Source organism: Polypterus senegalus, chromosome 4, assembly GCF_016835505.1.
Source record: "Polypterus senegalus isolate Bchr_013 chromosome 4, ASM1683550v1, whole genome shotgun sequence".
NCBI classification, from domain to species: Eukaryota; Metazoa; Chordata; class Cladistia; order Polypteriformes; family Polypteridae; genus Polypterus; species Polypterus senegalus.
This window is the reverse complement of record NC_053157.1, coordinates 28,620,447-28,637,639: the sequence shown is the minus strand read 5'-3', so window position 1 is coordinate 28,637,639 and position 17,193 is coordinate 28,620,447. Positions and strand designations below refer to the sequence as shown.

At 38.3% G+C, this 17,193-nt stretch overlaps 1 protein-coding gene and 1 long non-coding RNA gene across 2 annotated transcripts; one reads left to right on the top strand and one right to left on the bottom strand.

The window, feature by feature from the left end:
* Nucleotides 1-397: 397 nt before the first annotated feature.
* Nucleotides 398-1,911, bottom strand: LOC120527219 (heat shock protein beta-11-like). The gene has a single exon (XM_039750388.1). The coding sequence runs from the start codon at nucleotides 1,790-1,792 to the stop codon at nucleotides 1,100-1,102; it is 693 nt and encodes a 230-aa protein (XP_039606322.1). The 5' UTR covers nucleotides 1,793-1,911; the 3' UTR covers nucleotides 398-1,099.
* Nucleotides 1,912-8,070: 6,159 nt separating this feature from the next.
* Nucleotides 8,071-16,266, top strand: LOC120527220. Its single transcript, XR_005633292.1, has 4 exons — nucleotides 8,071-8,186; nucleotides 11,937-11,991; nucleotides 15,049-15,147; nucleotides 16,047-16,266. It is a non-coding gene; the product is annotated as an uncharacterized LOC120527220 (long non-coding RNA).
* Nucleotides 16,267-17,193: the final 927 nt, after the last annotated feature.

The following is a 17,193-nucleotide window of genomic DNA, read 5'->3' as shown; positions in this document are numbered from 1 at the left end:
GGCCGAGTCAGTGTCAGGCTTTTAATCCAGTACACAATTTGAGGCTTGATTTTTGAAAGACTATTCACTCACAACCGTCATGCAACCTGACAGAGCCTGAGCAGTTTTGAAAGAAGAATAGAAAAAAATTGCAGTGTCCAGATATCCAAGCTGATAGAGAGATGGATAAACCTGAGCACACACACTGAAGGCCGCTATGGGTGCTAAATACTGACTTGAAGGGGTAACTGCTTATGTTATCAACTATTTTGTGTTTTATATTTATAATTAATCTCAGTTCACAGAGGTCCATTTTTACTTTGACATTGAAGTATTTTTTTTGTTGTCAAAACAGCCAAATTAATTCCACTGAGCTTTAATGTTTGTAGAAGAATAAAATGTGAAAATGTCCAAAAGGTGCTTTTTATAGCAATGCATGTTTTATTTGCTCGTGTTAGAGTAAATCATATTTATTACCAGTCACCTAATCAATCGCTAGTTCTGTGTCAGGAGGGGCTAAAAATTATTATGGTACCACTGGGCACAAGGCCAGAGCTAAATCTGGATGGGATGCCAGTCATGGACACCTCTACATCCACTCATAAAGGGTAAAATCAGACTCGTCTTTATGGAAGGTAAACCAAAGTACCCAAAGGAAAAGCACACAGAGACAATAGGAAAATACACAGATTTCACAGAGAGAGTGACCAGGTCAGACCTCTGAAGCTATCTGGCAGCACTATATTCTATGCTCCCATGCTGCTCATTACCTACTCCCCTACTTTAAAACATTTTTAAAACAATACCTGTCAAATCCCAGTCAAGTTATTAGAACAGAAGTTTGATTAGAAGAGGCCATTCAGCCCAACAAAGCCTATTTACTATACCTAACAACTTAACATTAAGTTGAATTTAGTCTACCACAGTTCTTGGTGCCTTCCAAAAGAGTTTGAACTGTGCAGCAGGAAACTGTAAATCAACAAAAAAATATCTTCCAAGCCTTCTACCAGAATTTACATATTTATTTTGGCTACGACACATCATCTAAAGTGTAACAGCAGCATATTCCATAAAGCAAACACATGACATAACAGAGTTGCTTCTATCCATACTGAAATTCTCAGTCCTTCTCGCCTGCACTGCTCTCTTCCTGTTCTTCTTTGTTCACCACGTGTTGGTCTTTCACAGCCGGGCTCAAAGTGATAGGGATAGTTCTGTCAGCAATGCCTAGGGCCCTATTTGGTGCTTCAATATGTAGTTTCCCACCTGAGAAGGAGCAGGTGACAGAATCTGGATCAATTCCATCTGGCAGGTGGAAGGCTTGTGTAAATTCCTGAAGTTTGTAGAAGGACCCCTGCTTGCCTTCATCTTTTTTCTCCTGCTTGCCACCGACATGCAGCCATCTTCCCATTTGCTTCACCGACAGCTCTTCAGGGGTGAAATCACCAGTATCTAAGGTCAGAGCATATATGTTTTGCTTGCTTTCAATCCTGTATGGGATGGATGTGGTGCTCAAAACCTTAGCACCATTAGCCTCCCTCTCCATCCTCTCAAAGAAGAGGTTGTGAACATGATCCATGAAAAGCATGTTCCTCTTCATTTCTTCCATTAACCGGTGCATCCCATGCTCTAGTTGAGTGAAGAAGGGCTCTGTCTCGGGCCACAAGGAGCGCACAGGCCAGAGAAAGTCCACTGGAATGCTGCTTGAAGAATGGAGAGTACGGGAGCACAGCATTTTGATGAAGGCTCTGTAGGACACAGTCTGTGCTGCTTTCTGATCGGAGTCTGTTTTGCCCAGCAGGGCACATGGCATCTTATAGCTGGCATTCCTGACACTGCAGGCATTTATGTTTGTGTCATTGGGTAGAAACTGTCATATTACCTCAGTTAACTTTCACCGTTACAGTATTGGCAGCTCCGCTCCAAATGCATCGCCTATTAGGAGACTTTCTAATTTTATCCATCTGAGGAACTGCACTTCCTTATGACTGGACAGAAAGCAAACAAAAGATGCAACTGCAAAAATGTCACACAGTGTCTGAAAAAAAAACAGTTAATCTATTTTTGTAATCCTATTAGAAACACAATATCATTAAAAAATCTTTACGAAGATGACATTCTTGACCAGGAAGTCAATTCACCTTTAAAAGGATGTTTGATATTTCTTTCAAGTCAACATCCTTTTTTCTAGATCATGGTCCATATTAATTTGCCAAATAAAATTGAAACTACCTTGTATGTTCTTGTAGCTTACAATAATGTAATGGGGAGCCATAGATAGAAAAACTCTTAAAAGCAACAATTCCCACTACTTCAACTGGACTGGCCAGTGACGAGTCCACCTTTGACCAAGAGCATGAACTGTACATAAATGAAGAACACGTGAGATGACAACTGAGGAAACTACATACAGGAAAAGCTGTGGGACCAGACGGAGTCAGTCCTTGAGTCCTTAAGGCTTGTGCTGATCAACTTTGTGGTGTCCTGTGTCACCTGTTCAGTCTGTCACTAGGACTCCAGAAACTGCCGCTGCTGTGGAAAACATCCTGCTTTGTTCCTCTTTCACCTTCTTCACCAATGGACCAGTGGCACTTCATGAAGACCTTGGAGAAACTGGTTCTGGACTAACCCACCTGGGCCGCCTGTAGTTTGTCTACAGGATAAAGACTGGAGTGAAGGAGAAAATTAACTTTCTGCTCCAGAATGCTTATTCTCACCTGGACAAAGCTAGCAGCACTGTGAGGATTATGTTTTTTTTTATATATCCAGTGCCTTGAGTACCATCCAGCCATCACTGTTAAGGGGATGAGCCAGTGGTGCCCTGGATAATGGACTATCTGTTGGGCAGACCGCAGTTTGTGAAACTCAAGGACTGTGTCTCTGATAAGGATGTGAGAAACACTGGAGCACCACAAGGAACAGTCTTGTCTCCTTTTCTCTTCACTCTGTACACCTCGCAAAATAAATTCATGTCACTTGCAGCAATTCTCAAGATGAGTCTGCACTTGTCAGGTGTACTGTTAAGGGAATGAGACATAGGAGTCAGGTGGAGAACTTTGTTTTAGTGCAGAAAGAATTGTCTTTAACTTGACATCTGCAAAATCAAAGAAATGGTCAATGACTTTCACAACACCAAAGAGACTTAACCCCTGGGCACTATTCAGGAGTGGATGTAGGGGTAGTCCACTCCTACAAGTACTTGGGGGTCCACATCAATGACAGGTTGGATTAGTCTCACAACACAGTGGAGCTATATAAGGAAATGCAGAGTAGGCTATTTTTTCTTAGGACACATCTTTGTTTTAATGTGGGTAATGATATCCTTCACATCTTCTACAACTCTGTGATGGCCAGTGTAGGTTTCGGCTCTGTGGTGGGCTGGGCTGGTAACATCACTTCAAGAGAGGCCCAACAAATCGACAAGCTGATTAAACAGGCAGACTCAGTTATGGATGTACTTTCAACTCCCTGAAGGTCTTAGTGAAAGAGAGAATATTAAAACAAAACTGAGTGCAATTATTAACAATACTGCATGTACTCTGTGACACACTAACACCGAGGACTTTCAGCCAACAAATCATTCAACAGAAGAACACTACAATACTTGCATAATGGGACTGCCAAATCAGATATTTGATATCAGATATCTTATTTTAAAATTTCTTTTTACTTTCTTTTTTGCATAGTATAGAGAAAGTGTAGGAATCATGACAAAATTTGACCTCACGATGTTGATAAACCTTGACTTTTTAGACCTTGAGTCCGAAAATACAATTTTTGAAATTATGTGCGTCTGTGTATAAACATGATAACTCGAAAAACGCTTTGACTGAGGTCAATGAAATTTTGTACACCTACTTTATATCAAAAATAAGGAATCCTATCAACTTTTGGGCCACTTCCAGCAACCAGAAGTGGTACTTTAACTGAATCTTTTCACAGATTTTCAAGTAAACTGTGGTTATAATTAAAAATAGATGATTCAAATTTTGTATAGATATTAAAAATGATAAAAATCAAACAGATATGAAATTTGAGAAAAATGACTCAACCGGAAGTAGTATTTAATTTAAACAACCATCTGAATTTTTTGTATCATGGAAATATAAATCTGTACATGATATTAAAAACTGTATTCAACATAACGCATATTCTTTCACTAACTATTATGAATTTTATTTTAATTTATACATCATCAGTTTAACAGTAACGTGCAAACATTGAACATGCCATGTAAATACAAAGATGTAATGGGAACAATAAGCTGCTACGTCCCTGTTGTGTTCCTGGTAATACATTTCATTTTATGACTTTTTTTTATATATTTCCACCATCATTATCATAATTAAATGTAGATAAATGCAGTTTTACCTATTGCAATTTATTGCAACAAATTTCTCTATTATATAAAAAAATTCTGGGATGAGACAAGACTTTTTTCCAAGAGATTTTTTCAAGTCCTGTGAGACAAGACTTTGGCCTCTCAACCATATTCAACCACCCGGTCCTCTCACCTCTCATTCATATGAATGCTTTTGACAGACACAGTTCCTGCTCTCTCAGCTATTATAAATTTTTACGTTTTCCTCAGTTTAAGTTCCAAATTAAAGAAGACGTATTATGTCCAAAACTTTCATCACGAAGGGTTATCAACAGAAAAAATGAGTACACAGGCAATCCTAGCACCGAGAAACGATGAAGTATCACAAATTAACGCCAAAAATGTCGATTGGTTACACTGCAAATTGGTTAAATGCGTATCAATAGGCTATGCTGAAACAGTTGGTGGTGATTGTTCAGAACATGAAAACATCAACTTACAATATCCCAAAGAATATCTACAATTGTTAACACCGTCCAGTCTTCCACTGCACGAATTACTGTAGAAAGAAGGATGTATCCAAGAAAGGTAATGTAGTACATCTTCTGGAGATAACATTAGACAACAAAGGAGATCTTGATGTGCCATTCATATTAAAACGTTAACCGTTTCCCATTAGAATAGCTTTTGCAAAGACAATTAACAAATGTCAGAGCCAAACATTCGTAAAAGTCGTTTTATTTAATAGAGAAAAAGAAACGAAATTCAACCACAGGCAGTTATACGTTGCATTGTCACAATGAAAGTCCAAATACAAAATCAAAATTCAATGCGATATTGATGAAAATGTAATTCAAGAAATTGTTTTTACTGAAGTTTCTCAATAAAAGTGTATGTTTAAAAAGTATTTGCTTGTTAATTTCAAAGCCAAACAGAATGAAATTGTATTATGCAACGAATAACTCTAACGCAACATGAAACATAATTTACTTTCAAATTATTACGTTTTACTATTTTTAATATGGTTAATTACTTGCTGTGATGTAAAATAGTTAGTTCTATTATGCATATGTAACAATTCCCATGAAAATAAAAATCGGTTTAAATTGTATATCCGCATCCGCGAGCGGCAGAACTACAAAGAAGCTAGTGCGTAGCGCAGGCACAGGGGTTGGCGAGTGAAGTGAGCACGGGGCAAAGCCCCCTAGAATTATATAATATTAACATTTTCTATGTTTTTAGGTGACTATAACTCTTTTTACTTTGCACAAAATCTAGGTAATGCATATGTAATCATGAAAAAATTCCACCACTGTTTTCGGTCTCCCTAAGTGTGGAAATATCATTTTAATATCAAGTTTGATTATAAAGATAAATGCTTATGTATTGATATTATCAATTAGTTATGATAAGAAACTGAGATATGATATTTGAGAAATTTTGCGCAACTGGAAGTGGTTCTGATGACCTTTTCCTCCGTCTCAGTATACGAGAAAGTCAAGGGATTTTTTTATTTTTATTTTAGTACTTAACGTAGGCACAATGATAGCAGAGTGCTGCTATTCTTGTCTCACTATGCCGGTGTCGTCATGAGTTCTGCATACTCTCCCAATGTATTTAATGACTGGTATGAGTGCATGTCAGTGAGTTTACTCCTTTAAACAAGTTCTTCTCAATTCTTTTATTATCACATTCTCAGCAAGAGTGACTCATCCATGAGGATGAAGTTAGCTACTTATTCATAGCTCCTTGTTTGGCTGGCTTCTTGTTCGGAGCTCCTTGGAAAGGGTGGCTTGGCTCTTTCAAAAATCTATGTTTTTTATTAAAAATACAATGCAGTGAAACCATTTCATTTAATATTTATTGTTATGTGTGTAAAGTACAACAAAACTTGTATGCGCTTTTTTCACTACGCTGCCTCTTGCTGTGATTCTAGCTCTGTCGGCTAATGAACATAGCAACACAAATCAAACATCGGTCAGTTGTTATAAGCCATAGCAGAGCACACTGTGAACCACCAAGAGGCGTACAGCCCCCCAAACACCCGAAACAACAGACAGAGACACAAGTCCCAGCACAACACAGGCTTAATTCAGAGTTGGAAATGTTTTTCTTTCATTTCACGCCTATGCAGCACAATACAATAAGCACCAAACAGCACACATTTTCTCTCCCTCTCTCCTTCTTTCACCTCCACTCCTCCCTCAAGTTTTGTTCACTTTCTCCCAACTCTGGCTCCCTGAATGGAGTGAGATCGCTTCTTTAATAGAGCACCTGGAAGTGCCCCAGGTGTCCCGTGAAATCCTTCTGGGTGTGGCGGCAGTCCTGCTGAGGAGGGCTCAGCTGTTCCCCCTGCACCAAATAGTGGGTTCCATGGGCCCCAGCAGTGATGAGCTTCCATGCTCCAAACCCATGCCAGCATAGCAAGCCAGGGAAGCCAGGGGGTGCTGCCCTCTGTCATCCCGGGAGACGTATTGCCCCGTGCAAGATCCTCCCACTCGTCCTTCCGTTATGAAGGCATCCCGGCTGGGTTATAGCCCCAGCTGTCCCTCACAATAGCCACTGAAGAAACAGAATTGTTGAAGTAAAAGAAGGATACTAAGCGTTATGTGATTTCCAATTGCTGCCATAACTCCATTTATGGTGGCGGCTTTAAGCAGACGAGTTAATAGGAAATTTATTCTTACCTAAAGAAAATAAGGACGAAGAATCAATAATAAAAATGATTTCTAGTTTTCTTTCGTTATCACACGGGCATCTCCTAAATGTGGATGTAATGTCTTCTTCAATTTAAATGTTTGCTGGTGTAACATGGACGTACTTGTAAGTTTTAAGGTGTTTTTATCTAGCTATGAATCTGACTATTAGTCCCTTAGTAAGCTGCAAAAAGATATTTTAAAAATTTACTTTAAAAATGCTTCACTATAGAACAAAATATAAAGAGAGAAATTAATATATATCATGATTGTGAAGAAACAGCTTCGACTTGAAAAATACCAAAGGTATCATTTAATTTTCTCAAGCACTTTTTCATGAGGGGTGGCACAGTGATAGTGCTGTGGCCTCTCAGTAAGGAGACTGGGGTTTGTGTCCCTGGTCCTCACTCGATGGAGTTTGCATGTTCTTCCCATGCCTGCGTGGGTTTCTTCTGGTTTCCTCCCACAGCCCAAAGACATGCAGCTTAGGTTGATTGTCGGCACTAAATTGGTCCTAGTGTGCGGTTAGGGTGTGTGTGTTCATCCTGCGATGGCCTTGCACCCTAATCTAGCTGGGTTAGGCTCCAGCAAACCCCGCAACTCTGTTCAGGACTAAGCGGGTTGGAAAATAACTGACCGACTTTTTCATGATCACCTTTGCAGAGAGCTAAGGCCTGTCGCGTCAGTTGTAAAGTTGGCAGCAGACCGGCAGCAGGCATTTTAGGAATGTCAACAAATTTATTTAAAAAAAAAAACAACTGAAATATCAAATTGACATAAGTATACAAGCCTCTTACAATGACACCTAAAATCTGGCGTGGAGCATCGCATTCTTAAGACAGGGCCACCCCACCCCGATTTTTTTGGAAATTGTTACGTTTTATGTAAAGTTCTCTTACAAGTGGACAGTCGTATGGCTGACATTAATACTTTACCATGAATATTGATACGTCTGAAAATTTATATTTTTCCAAAAGATCCCGTACCCAACTTCCTTCCACAGACCACACGCCAATTAGCATCTTCCAGGTCTCAGTTTAAACTGACAGCGCAGGCACCCTAGACGCGCATGTGTATGACGTCACGCCGCCGTCCTCTTCCCAGAGTCCACCGCGCCACTTTACCTCTGTCGCCGCTTCACTTTGACGCTCATCATGATTCCTCCTGTGCAAGTGTCTCCGTTGATTAAGGTGCGTATTAATCTCGGTTTAATTTATAATACCTCAGACAGTAATTTTACGCACTCGAAAGATCAAAACACTGCTCCTTTTGTAAGTTATAAGTGGCTGCGGGGAACGCTTTACGCTCAGAGTTATTCAGGCCTTTCCAACCTTTCCTTCTACAAGGTCAGCGCGAGTTTGCATTCCGAAGTCGTACTTGTCAAAGTACCGGTCATGTAAATGTGGAAATAAGTACGACTAAATGAATATAAAGAAATATGGATACGGTTGGTAGTGAGAGGAAACTGCAAAAATTGAAGGTGACTGTGCCCGGAGTATTGGCCGCCCGTCTGCTGAGTTAGCCCTCTGTCTACTTGTGTGCAGTGCAGTTTGGCTGTTTTGTTTTTTACCAAAACTGATTTTTAAGAATCTATGCATTGCACAGGAAAGTCAGGATTGAGCTTCTAACAGCAAGTTTTCTTTTTACCCTTTGTCACGACATAGAAGACGTCCTGAGTTGGAGAATTTTGTTGTTGAGCAGTCTTTGCAAAACCATAACGACCTTAATTTTTAAGGAACAAGTTCAAGTCAGCAGGCAGCCTGTACTGTATAACTAAATGGTCCACTGTATGGATCTCAGTTTCTGCATAATTCATTTGAAATCGTTTAGCTGTGTCGTTCAAATGCAGTGGGTCCAGTTTTTAGAACTTTCGCCAGTGATAATTACATTCAAGCAGCTCTCGCTTGTAAATTGAAATATTCCAAGAAATCGCTCAGTAAGGACTGCTCCAGCCTCAGATATTGGTGGAAAAGTGGCAAAAAACACCAATTGATGTAACCTGCTGTTCTGCCTGACCAGTTTAATCCATTTTAGAGTCTTTGTGAGCTGGAGCTAATGTAGGCAGCACTGAATATGCGGTTGGGGGTATGGTGCAACATTTTTGTAGGGGCAGACATTATTCTCAAATAAGAACATACATCTGGGGACAACTTGCTAAAAAGTTTGTAGTGAATATTGGTGAACTCTACTACTAAAATTCCCCCCAAATCCCATAAGTGTTTCTTCCTAAAAATTTGACCCAATTTTTTCCAGTCTGAGTACTTTAAACCTTCAGGGTTGCAGTATTCCACCAAAAAACAAAAATCTCTTCCTGTATTAGACTTCTTCATTTAGTTGCTCCCATTAGCTGTCGCCACAGAGAATAGCCTGCTTCCATATCTTCCTGTCCTGTGTCACCCCAATCGCTTGCATGTCCTCTCTCACCACATCCATAAACCTTCTCTTGCCAGGCAGCTCTATCCTTAGCAACCTTCTCCCAATTTACTCCGCATCTCTCCTCTGCACTTATCCAAATCAACGCAATCTCGCCTCTCTGACTTTGTCTCCCAACCGTCCGACCTGAGCTGACCCTGTAATGTACTCGTTTCTAATCCTGTCCATCCTTGTCACACCCAATTGAAATCTTTAACTCTGCCACCTCCAGCTCTGTCTCTTGGGACAAATTGTTAAATAACTGAAAAGACAGAGAGAGAGAGCAGTAGAAACTGAACAAAAGACTTGACACTGAGAGAAAATAAGCCAAATCACTGTTATCCAATCAGGGTCTCAGTAGCACAAGGTAACTGAAGGTTGATAATTAATTTGTACATTGTAATGAAAGTGAGGATGGGGCAGAGACACAAGTGCACCGACCACTGTAGGTATTTGGCCCCACATATTTTGAGAAGTGCTTCTGTCTGATGCGTTACTTTACTACTATTTTGTGTTCATAATTACTTAAGAACAATTTGAAATTACATCCTTATGATAAATTATCATCCGATAGGCTTCTTCATCAAGAATAATCTGGAGGATTTGAAGTTGTGAATGCCACATCAACCCACCTCAGGGGTTCACTCCCTAATGGGATATGAGTGTCAAAATTACAAATTTTTTTTTTTTTGAAAAACAAAAGGAGGCTGGTAATAATATGCTTGTGGAATGTCATTTTATGTGATTTCAAGGTTGCTGATCACAAATGGGATATTGTCGAAATTTGATTCTTACTGGTGATCCTAGCCCTGTAAGCTATTAAAAGAAGGTTGGAAGTGATAGATGTCACTTTTAAGCATTTGGTGTATTGTTTTAGACTTTTTCAAAGTCAGTGATTATAAATACAGTGTTATTGTTGTTTTTTTAAATCCGTTACTTTGGCTCAAGCTGTCTGTGCTAAGCATCTTGCAGGCCCCAAACAGAAGACAGTCTTGCCTGAAAATCAAGTCAGAATTCATGGCTCTGTGACCTATAGCTTGGCCCCTAAAAAAATAAGTGTTGCATGATAGCTCAAGAACACCATTTCAAAACCGAGAAAGTCAGATTTTATTGTGCAAATGATATAAAAGATAACATTAAAAAGTGTTTTTTACTTAGTCATAAAATAATGGCAAGTATTCTAGATCAAATTCAATAGATGAGAATACAGTGGATTTGTAACATCTGACAAAAAAAAGCCCTCCATTTGGATCTTCAGACTGTTACTTCCATCACCCTATTTAGATATCTGAGCAGTGTTGAATCTTGAACACTTAACTAATTTAGTTAGGTAGGTCGATCCCAAAGTTTTCAGGTTTATTTTTCAAATTCTGTATTAATGCTTTACTGGCCCCTCTGTCCAGGGTTGGTTTATGGCAGCTGCTACTCCAGTGATAGCAGTGGTGCCTGTAACTCTGAACTGGATGAAGTCCGTTTTGTTGGATTGAATTGAGCTCGTTTCTGGTGTTAATAAATACATGTACTGTACATTCTGGTAAGAATGGTCTGGTATGCCACTTCTGTACAAAAATCTGATGTGTAAAAACGTCTAAACAAATGATGATTTACTAGGGAAATAACTAAAAGTTAAGAATATGAATTGCGTGTGTAAATCAGCATTTCTTCAATACATATTGATAGTAAGGCAGTTTACTTAAGTTACTTAAAATTTTTATTAGGTTTATATTTTTTGTTTTATGTTCTAACCAGTATTTGCACAAGTTTGTCATATTGAGACTTTTGCTCAATAATAGTCAAAATAATTCTGTCTTTTACATAAATATAAAGCAGCAGACATCTGAGAAGCAGTTAGTTATATAGTATAATATAGTTAGTTATAAGTAACTATATATAGTAAAACTTTTTTTTTTTTTTATTTTTTAAAGAGGGTTGAATAGTGTGCTGCATTTCTTAACTCGCAGTTTATTTAACAAAGAACAAAGTATATTTATGCTGCAAACCTTGTAAAAATTGAAACTAATTTATTATGAAACTGGTTAGGTGAACAGTCGCCCTGCAATTGAGATTCATTAACTAAATGACCTGCTCATGATTATGTTGAGTATTTGGGGTAATTTTGGTTTTAGGACATGCTGGTAGGTTTAGCAATGTTTACATAATAATTATGAGGCATGCGTATGCTTTCTGAGCAGTGTATAGTGCAATTTGGGCTTATAAATAAAAAGTAGAACTAATAAACAGCTTAACAGATCTCAAGGGCTGAGTAGGCAAATTCATTCCTGCAGTAACTATTTCTTTTGATAAATTGCTAGCGGTAGGAAAATCCTGAACTAGGAAACAATTTAGAAACTTTATCACAGTTCTCCTGTAATTATCCATATTCTGCTATTTGTGTTGTAATTTAGTTAAATTTGTCAAAGCAAGGATAAATGAGTAAAGAAGCATGTCCTTTGTGTAATTATATGTCAGAGTGCAGGACATGGCATTGCTTGGACTAACAGTGTAAAATCTTTGCTTTCAATTGGCAGACGGCTCGATGGTCAGCTTTGCTTGTGGGACTAATATATGGCAAGAAGAGATATGGTGAGTCTTGGTACATAATGCTATTCTGATATTCAAACCTGTGAAGGGTATGGATTTTTATGTACTCGATGTTTGCAAGGGGACTAGAAGGGCTGTTTGATGCAAGTTTTTGTTCCTCTCACAGTCTTAGTTGGGGAGCAGCATATTATGACCATGCACAAATAACATTTTTTGCAGTGCATTTGAATATGTTTAGTGTTTCCAGTTTATTACATACAACTTCCAGTACCCCCGCTTCCTTATTCAACATTTGTTAACCTAGGTGCATGGTTGTTGTATTCTTTCAAATTAAAAATAAATGATAAAACTAATGCAATGAATATATTATTCTAAAGTTCTTTTCAATTCAGTTAATGTTTGCACAGCACCCTTCAATGAATGCAGGCTCAGAGCGTGATAACAAAGTCAGGGGTGATGCAATTAAAAACTACTAATTACATGATAAGTACACACAGGCACAGATTTGTTAAACACACAGTAAAACAAAATCAGTGCCTAACTGATTTAATATAAATGGACTCTTGACATATTGCTCCATTAATGTTATCATTGATGTATAGCCAGTTGATAATGAAGAAGAAGAAAATGAAAACACTCGTCAGCAGCATCCCTGAAGAAAATAAACCTGGGTTGTGGGGATCCTTGGACAGTTAAACCGAAAAAGTCTTAAGGACAAAGTCATACACAGTAGCAGTCCTCGAGACCTAGGCCAGCCTGCCACCCATGACTGGTTCAAAATGCCATGGCTTTCTGTTCCACTTGTTGGAAAAAGCTTGGACAAGGCCAAGTAAACAACATGCTCTGCTTACAACAGGTTTCCCAATTTCATTCCCACCTATCAATGGTTCAAAGATAGTAAGAAAATATAGTATAAAGATGAAAGGTTAATATATTGTAAAGAAAGATGCCCTGATATCTACGCGTGTATTCACCCTGTGATGGGCTGTCATCCTGGCCAGGGTTTGTTCCTGCCTTGCTCCCAGTGCTTGTTGGGATAGGTTCCCGCTTTTCCACACACCTGTTCTGCATGAATGATGGATGGATGTAATGAAGAGGATTTTGAGATTAGCCCCAAGCTAAACTGGAAGGCGTGTAAAAACTTGAGAACTACTTTGTAGTTCCTATAATTATTCTTGCAGAAGCGGGATTTTGAATTAATTGACAGTTGCTTATAGAGCAGTTTCAACAGCCAGGGAATAATACATTGGAGTAGTCAGTCCTACTAGAAATACATTAGTTTCGCACTATCTTCTATATTTAGATTTTTTACAATTGTTAAGACACATTTCTTGGAACCTGCCATCCTCTTCACAAACCCAGTCTTCAAACATATTCAGAAAACCTCTGCCTTTTCTGGCAAATTCAAACAGTTGCCTTAAAACCATTTGATCTTTGCTTAAAATCAAGCAGTGCTTTCAGATCATATATACCGCCAATCAAAATAACACTACTGAGCATTCATTACTCACTACATCAAAAAATGAAAAATGTAACATTCAGGCTAGGTAGCTCCATAAAAATTGCTTTTGTGTAATAGATAGATAGATAGATAGATACATTACAATAATCATTTAATTTCTCAATAAAAACACAAACTAGTAACACAAAGGACAGTGACAAAAATGTAAATGAAAAGGACATAACAGTACACTGTAAAATATACCACTGCAAAGTGAAAAGCCAATGAGTGGCATTCTGGCTCAGCATGATGTCTCTGTCCCGGGTCAGGCTGGAGGACTTTGTCCACATCGCATGAAACTGGGTAGGAACCCCCTTTAGCACCTGATCCAGCCTTGGCTAGATTCTGCATCTGATTCCACTGCCTGTAGGAGATCTTCCCGAGTATAGGATGTTCAGTCCTAGACCTTCTATCGCCCTGCAGAGTAAAACGTATCTATTGGTGAAAGGCAATCTTGAATCATTATTTGATGTTGAGCCACTCTAGTTTATGAATACCACGGTGGAAACTGACATTATCAAAAATTAGGACATGGACTGGATGTTCTACCTGCTTGTACTCCTGATGCTCATGCTCAAACCAGACACCCTGAAAACCACCCAGAAATGTAAGGAGATGTTCTGTGTTGTATGACCTCAAGAGGGGAATGATGGTGCAGAACCCCATAATTACTTGTGGTTGACACAGAGTGTCACGTTGACACCATTGTTGGCCTGGGTCTTCAACAATGGCATACAGCCTCATCCACAAAAAAGTATTCATGGGGCCACTCCATGGAATCCAATTCAAACGTTCTCTATTTGTGAAAATGGACAAGACATTGGCTTATTGCAGCAGTAGACCTGGCCTTTGCTCTAGAGTGTGTGCACTAGTGATTTACAGTACATATTATAGTATATACAGTATTGTATATTGCAGCTTGACAGTAGTATGCAGTATGGTATTGTAATGTTAGCATCAACACTGAAAGTGTGTGTTTGAATGCACACTTAATTGCACATACTGAAATCGTTGATCTTTGACCCTTTCAGTTGCACTAATAGTAGAAATAATTAATAGTACTCGTTGCTATATGTCACGTAGTTTAATGACATTTATTTTGAAGGACCATGTCATCAATGAGATCCTCTTGCTGATGAGAGAACACTGAAGTCCTTCCACCCTCACATGAGTCTTGCAATTCTACAAAAAGGGAATGTGTAATGACAAAAGGGTTAAAACAGTACTTTTCCACCAGTCCCCCTTCTGTTGTCAGTCATGTACTGAAACATTTGTACACTGTGAACTTTCATTACCACACCAAACAATTACCTGTTCATCCCTGAATCTCCTGATTATAGAAGAATCTGCTCAGATTAGGTTGTGCTCTTAGTTCAGAGACAACTAAATGTAATTCATCCATTCTTAAAATTCATTGACACAATTAATTACTGTTGGGGAAAAGTTATTTGAAGTAAAGGAAAGGTATAGCTAAGTATCGACTGCATGTGAATGAGTGGGAATGTAACAGTTTCCTTGTGATATGAGGGGGAAGAGCCTTTGTTGCACCAATTTAAAATATATGATGTTCTGATTTTTTTTTTATTAATATTTCCTAGATTACTTAAAGCCAATTGCAGAAGAAGAGCGGAGGATAGAGGAAGAAGAAAAGAAGCGACATGAGGAAGCTGAGCGTATAGCTAAACAAATTGCAGAAGGTAATTTTAAAATGTATCATTTTATATGAGAAGGCATTCGATTTTTGATATGTTAGGATACATTTCAAGGCAGAACATAGAGTGGAAAATCACTTAAAGTAGTGATATCTCCTTGTGTTGCTCCAAAGTACAGCACACTTGGTTTTGCCTGTACCCATTACTGTGAGTAGTATATACGTACTGCATATTAGTAGTTTCAAATACAAATGTAATCTACAGTTTTACAGTAAATATATACTGTGCCTCACAGAGGCAAATATAGCACCCAGAGTTAAAATAAGGGGTCAATTCCCAAAAATCAGAGCCAGATGACAAGTACACATGGGAATGCACATACGGTAAATGAAAAGGGGCAGGAATGTTTGCTGCATTTTTCTCTTTCTCGCTCCACTGTTTACTATGGTGACTGTGAGAGTGTTTACCCATCACTGCTCATTGTGGTGAGGGAAACAAAGCAGTACTATCAAAAATGGGCACCTTTCTATTTTCTGTGCCATGCTGGGAGAGGTGGAGTAAGAGTATGGTGGGACATGTCTTTGTTCTTGCAGCACTGTAGACCATAATGAGGTGGAGAGAGCAATAGCATGGGGGCACACCGTGGTGAGTTGGAGTGATCTTGTGGCCGTGTACTTCACTGATAGCAAAAGAGGGAGAGTAGAAGTGTATGTCTACTTCACTTGCATAGTTCAGTCAAAAAATACTCGGTTATGATGGTGTTTTTAGGATGCAAGTTTATATTCTTACATAGTTATAACTGTGATAATATGAACGCAGATACACACTGCACAACACTGATCTAAAGCTATAACTGCCAGTTAAAACGAAGTAAATGGCAATAGAGTGTAAACCATTTCAGCTTTTTTCTGACCGTTTTTTTTTTTTTTTTTTTTTATTTACAGCTAATGAGGACACAATCCTAAAATAAAGACTTGTGGGTGAAAATATTTATGTGAACTTTTGAATTATTACTTCATCTGAAATGTTTAATGTAGCTGTTTGGTCAGTGTACCGACTCTAAGCCTGGAATCTGGTGTTCTGGACTGTGTAATGTGTCTGCTACTTCCACACTTTAACATGTAAAGAGGTAACATTTCTAAATAAACTGAATTTGTCCTACTAGTCTGTGTCCACTTCTATAAGTAAAGTGGGGCTTTAAAGTAATACCCGAGTGCTTTTGCAATATAATGTGTTTAAGTGGATGCTAATGAAGACTTGGTTTATTTTTACACATATGATTATACTTAGCTTAAAAGTTTAATGAGTTAATCACTCCTAACTTTGGACATTTTTCTCCCTGAATCTACTGACTGAATTTTGCTACTGCTCTTTGGTTAATAATAACATTGTTCACTATTCTTGATGCAGAGAAGTTGGAGTTGTTGGTAAAATTGACTTGCATGTCCTAACTAAATTGTACAGCATAAATGAGTTCACCTTAAAACATATTGAGAGGGGAAACCATCAGTTACTGTGATTTGTAAACTTATAGTGAACATGATTATAAAAAAAAAACTGCTCTTGTGGTTAATTCATGTCTTCTGCAAAAGCATCAGTGTTGTCCTTTAGCATCTCATTCCAGGTCAAGTTTATTGTCACACATATATAGTACAGTGAAGTACAACAACAACATTTATTTATATAGCACAATTTCATACAAAAAAGTAGCTCAAAGTGCTTTCACTTGTTCACACTTGTATGCCTGCTCAGAACTCTTGACAAGAGTACAGTACAAAAAATAAGTAATTCAGTTGAAAGAAGATTTATTATTGATGTTAACATTAAATTGTGACTTTGTGGTAGAATAATAAAATAAGTTACTGGCAAAAATTACAAAAAAGTACTTTTGAGTTAATGATGATATTTGAAGTATGGCTGTCAAGTTCTCAAACAGCACTGTTATCTGGGTCATGTTAAATGGCTTCTGTCTTTTTTTAAAGAGGTATTACACATTTGAAGCTAGTGAAGACAATGTTATTGTACACCTTACCATCCATGGCTCTTCTAAATCAAGGTTACTTGCCTGATGTACCACAGTGATTGTCTGTT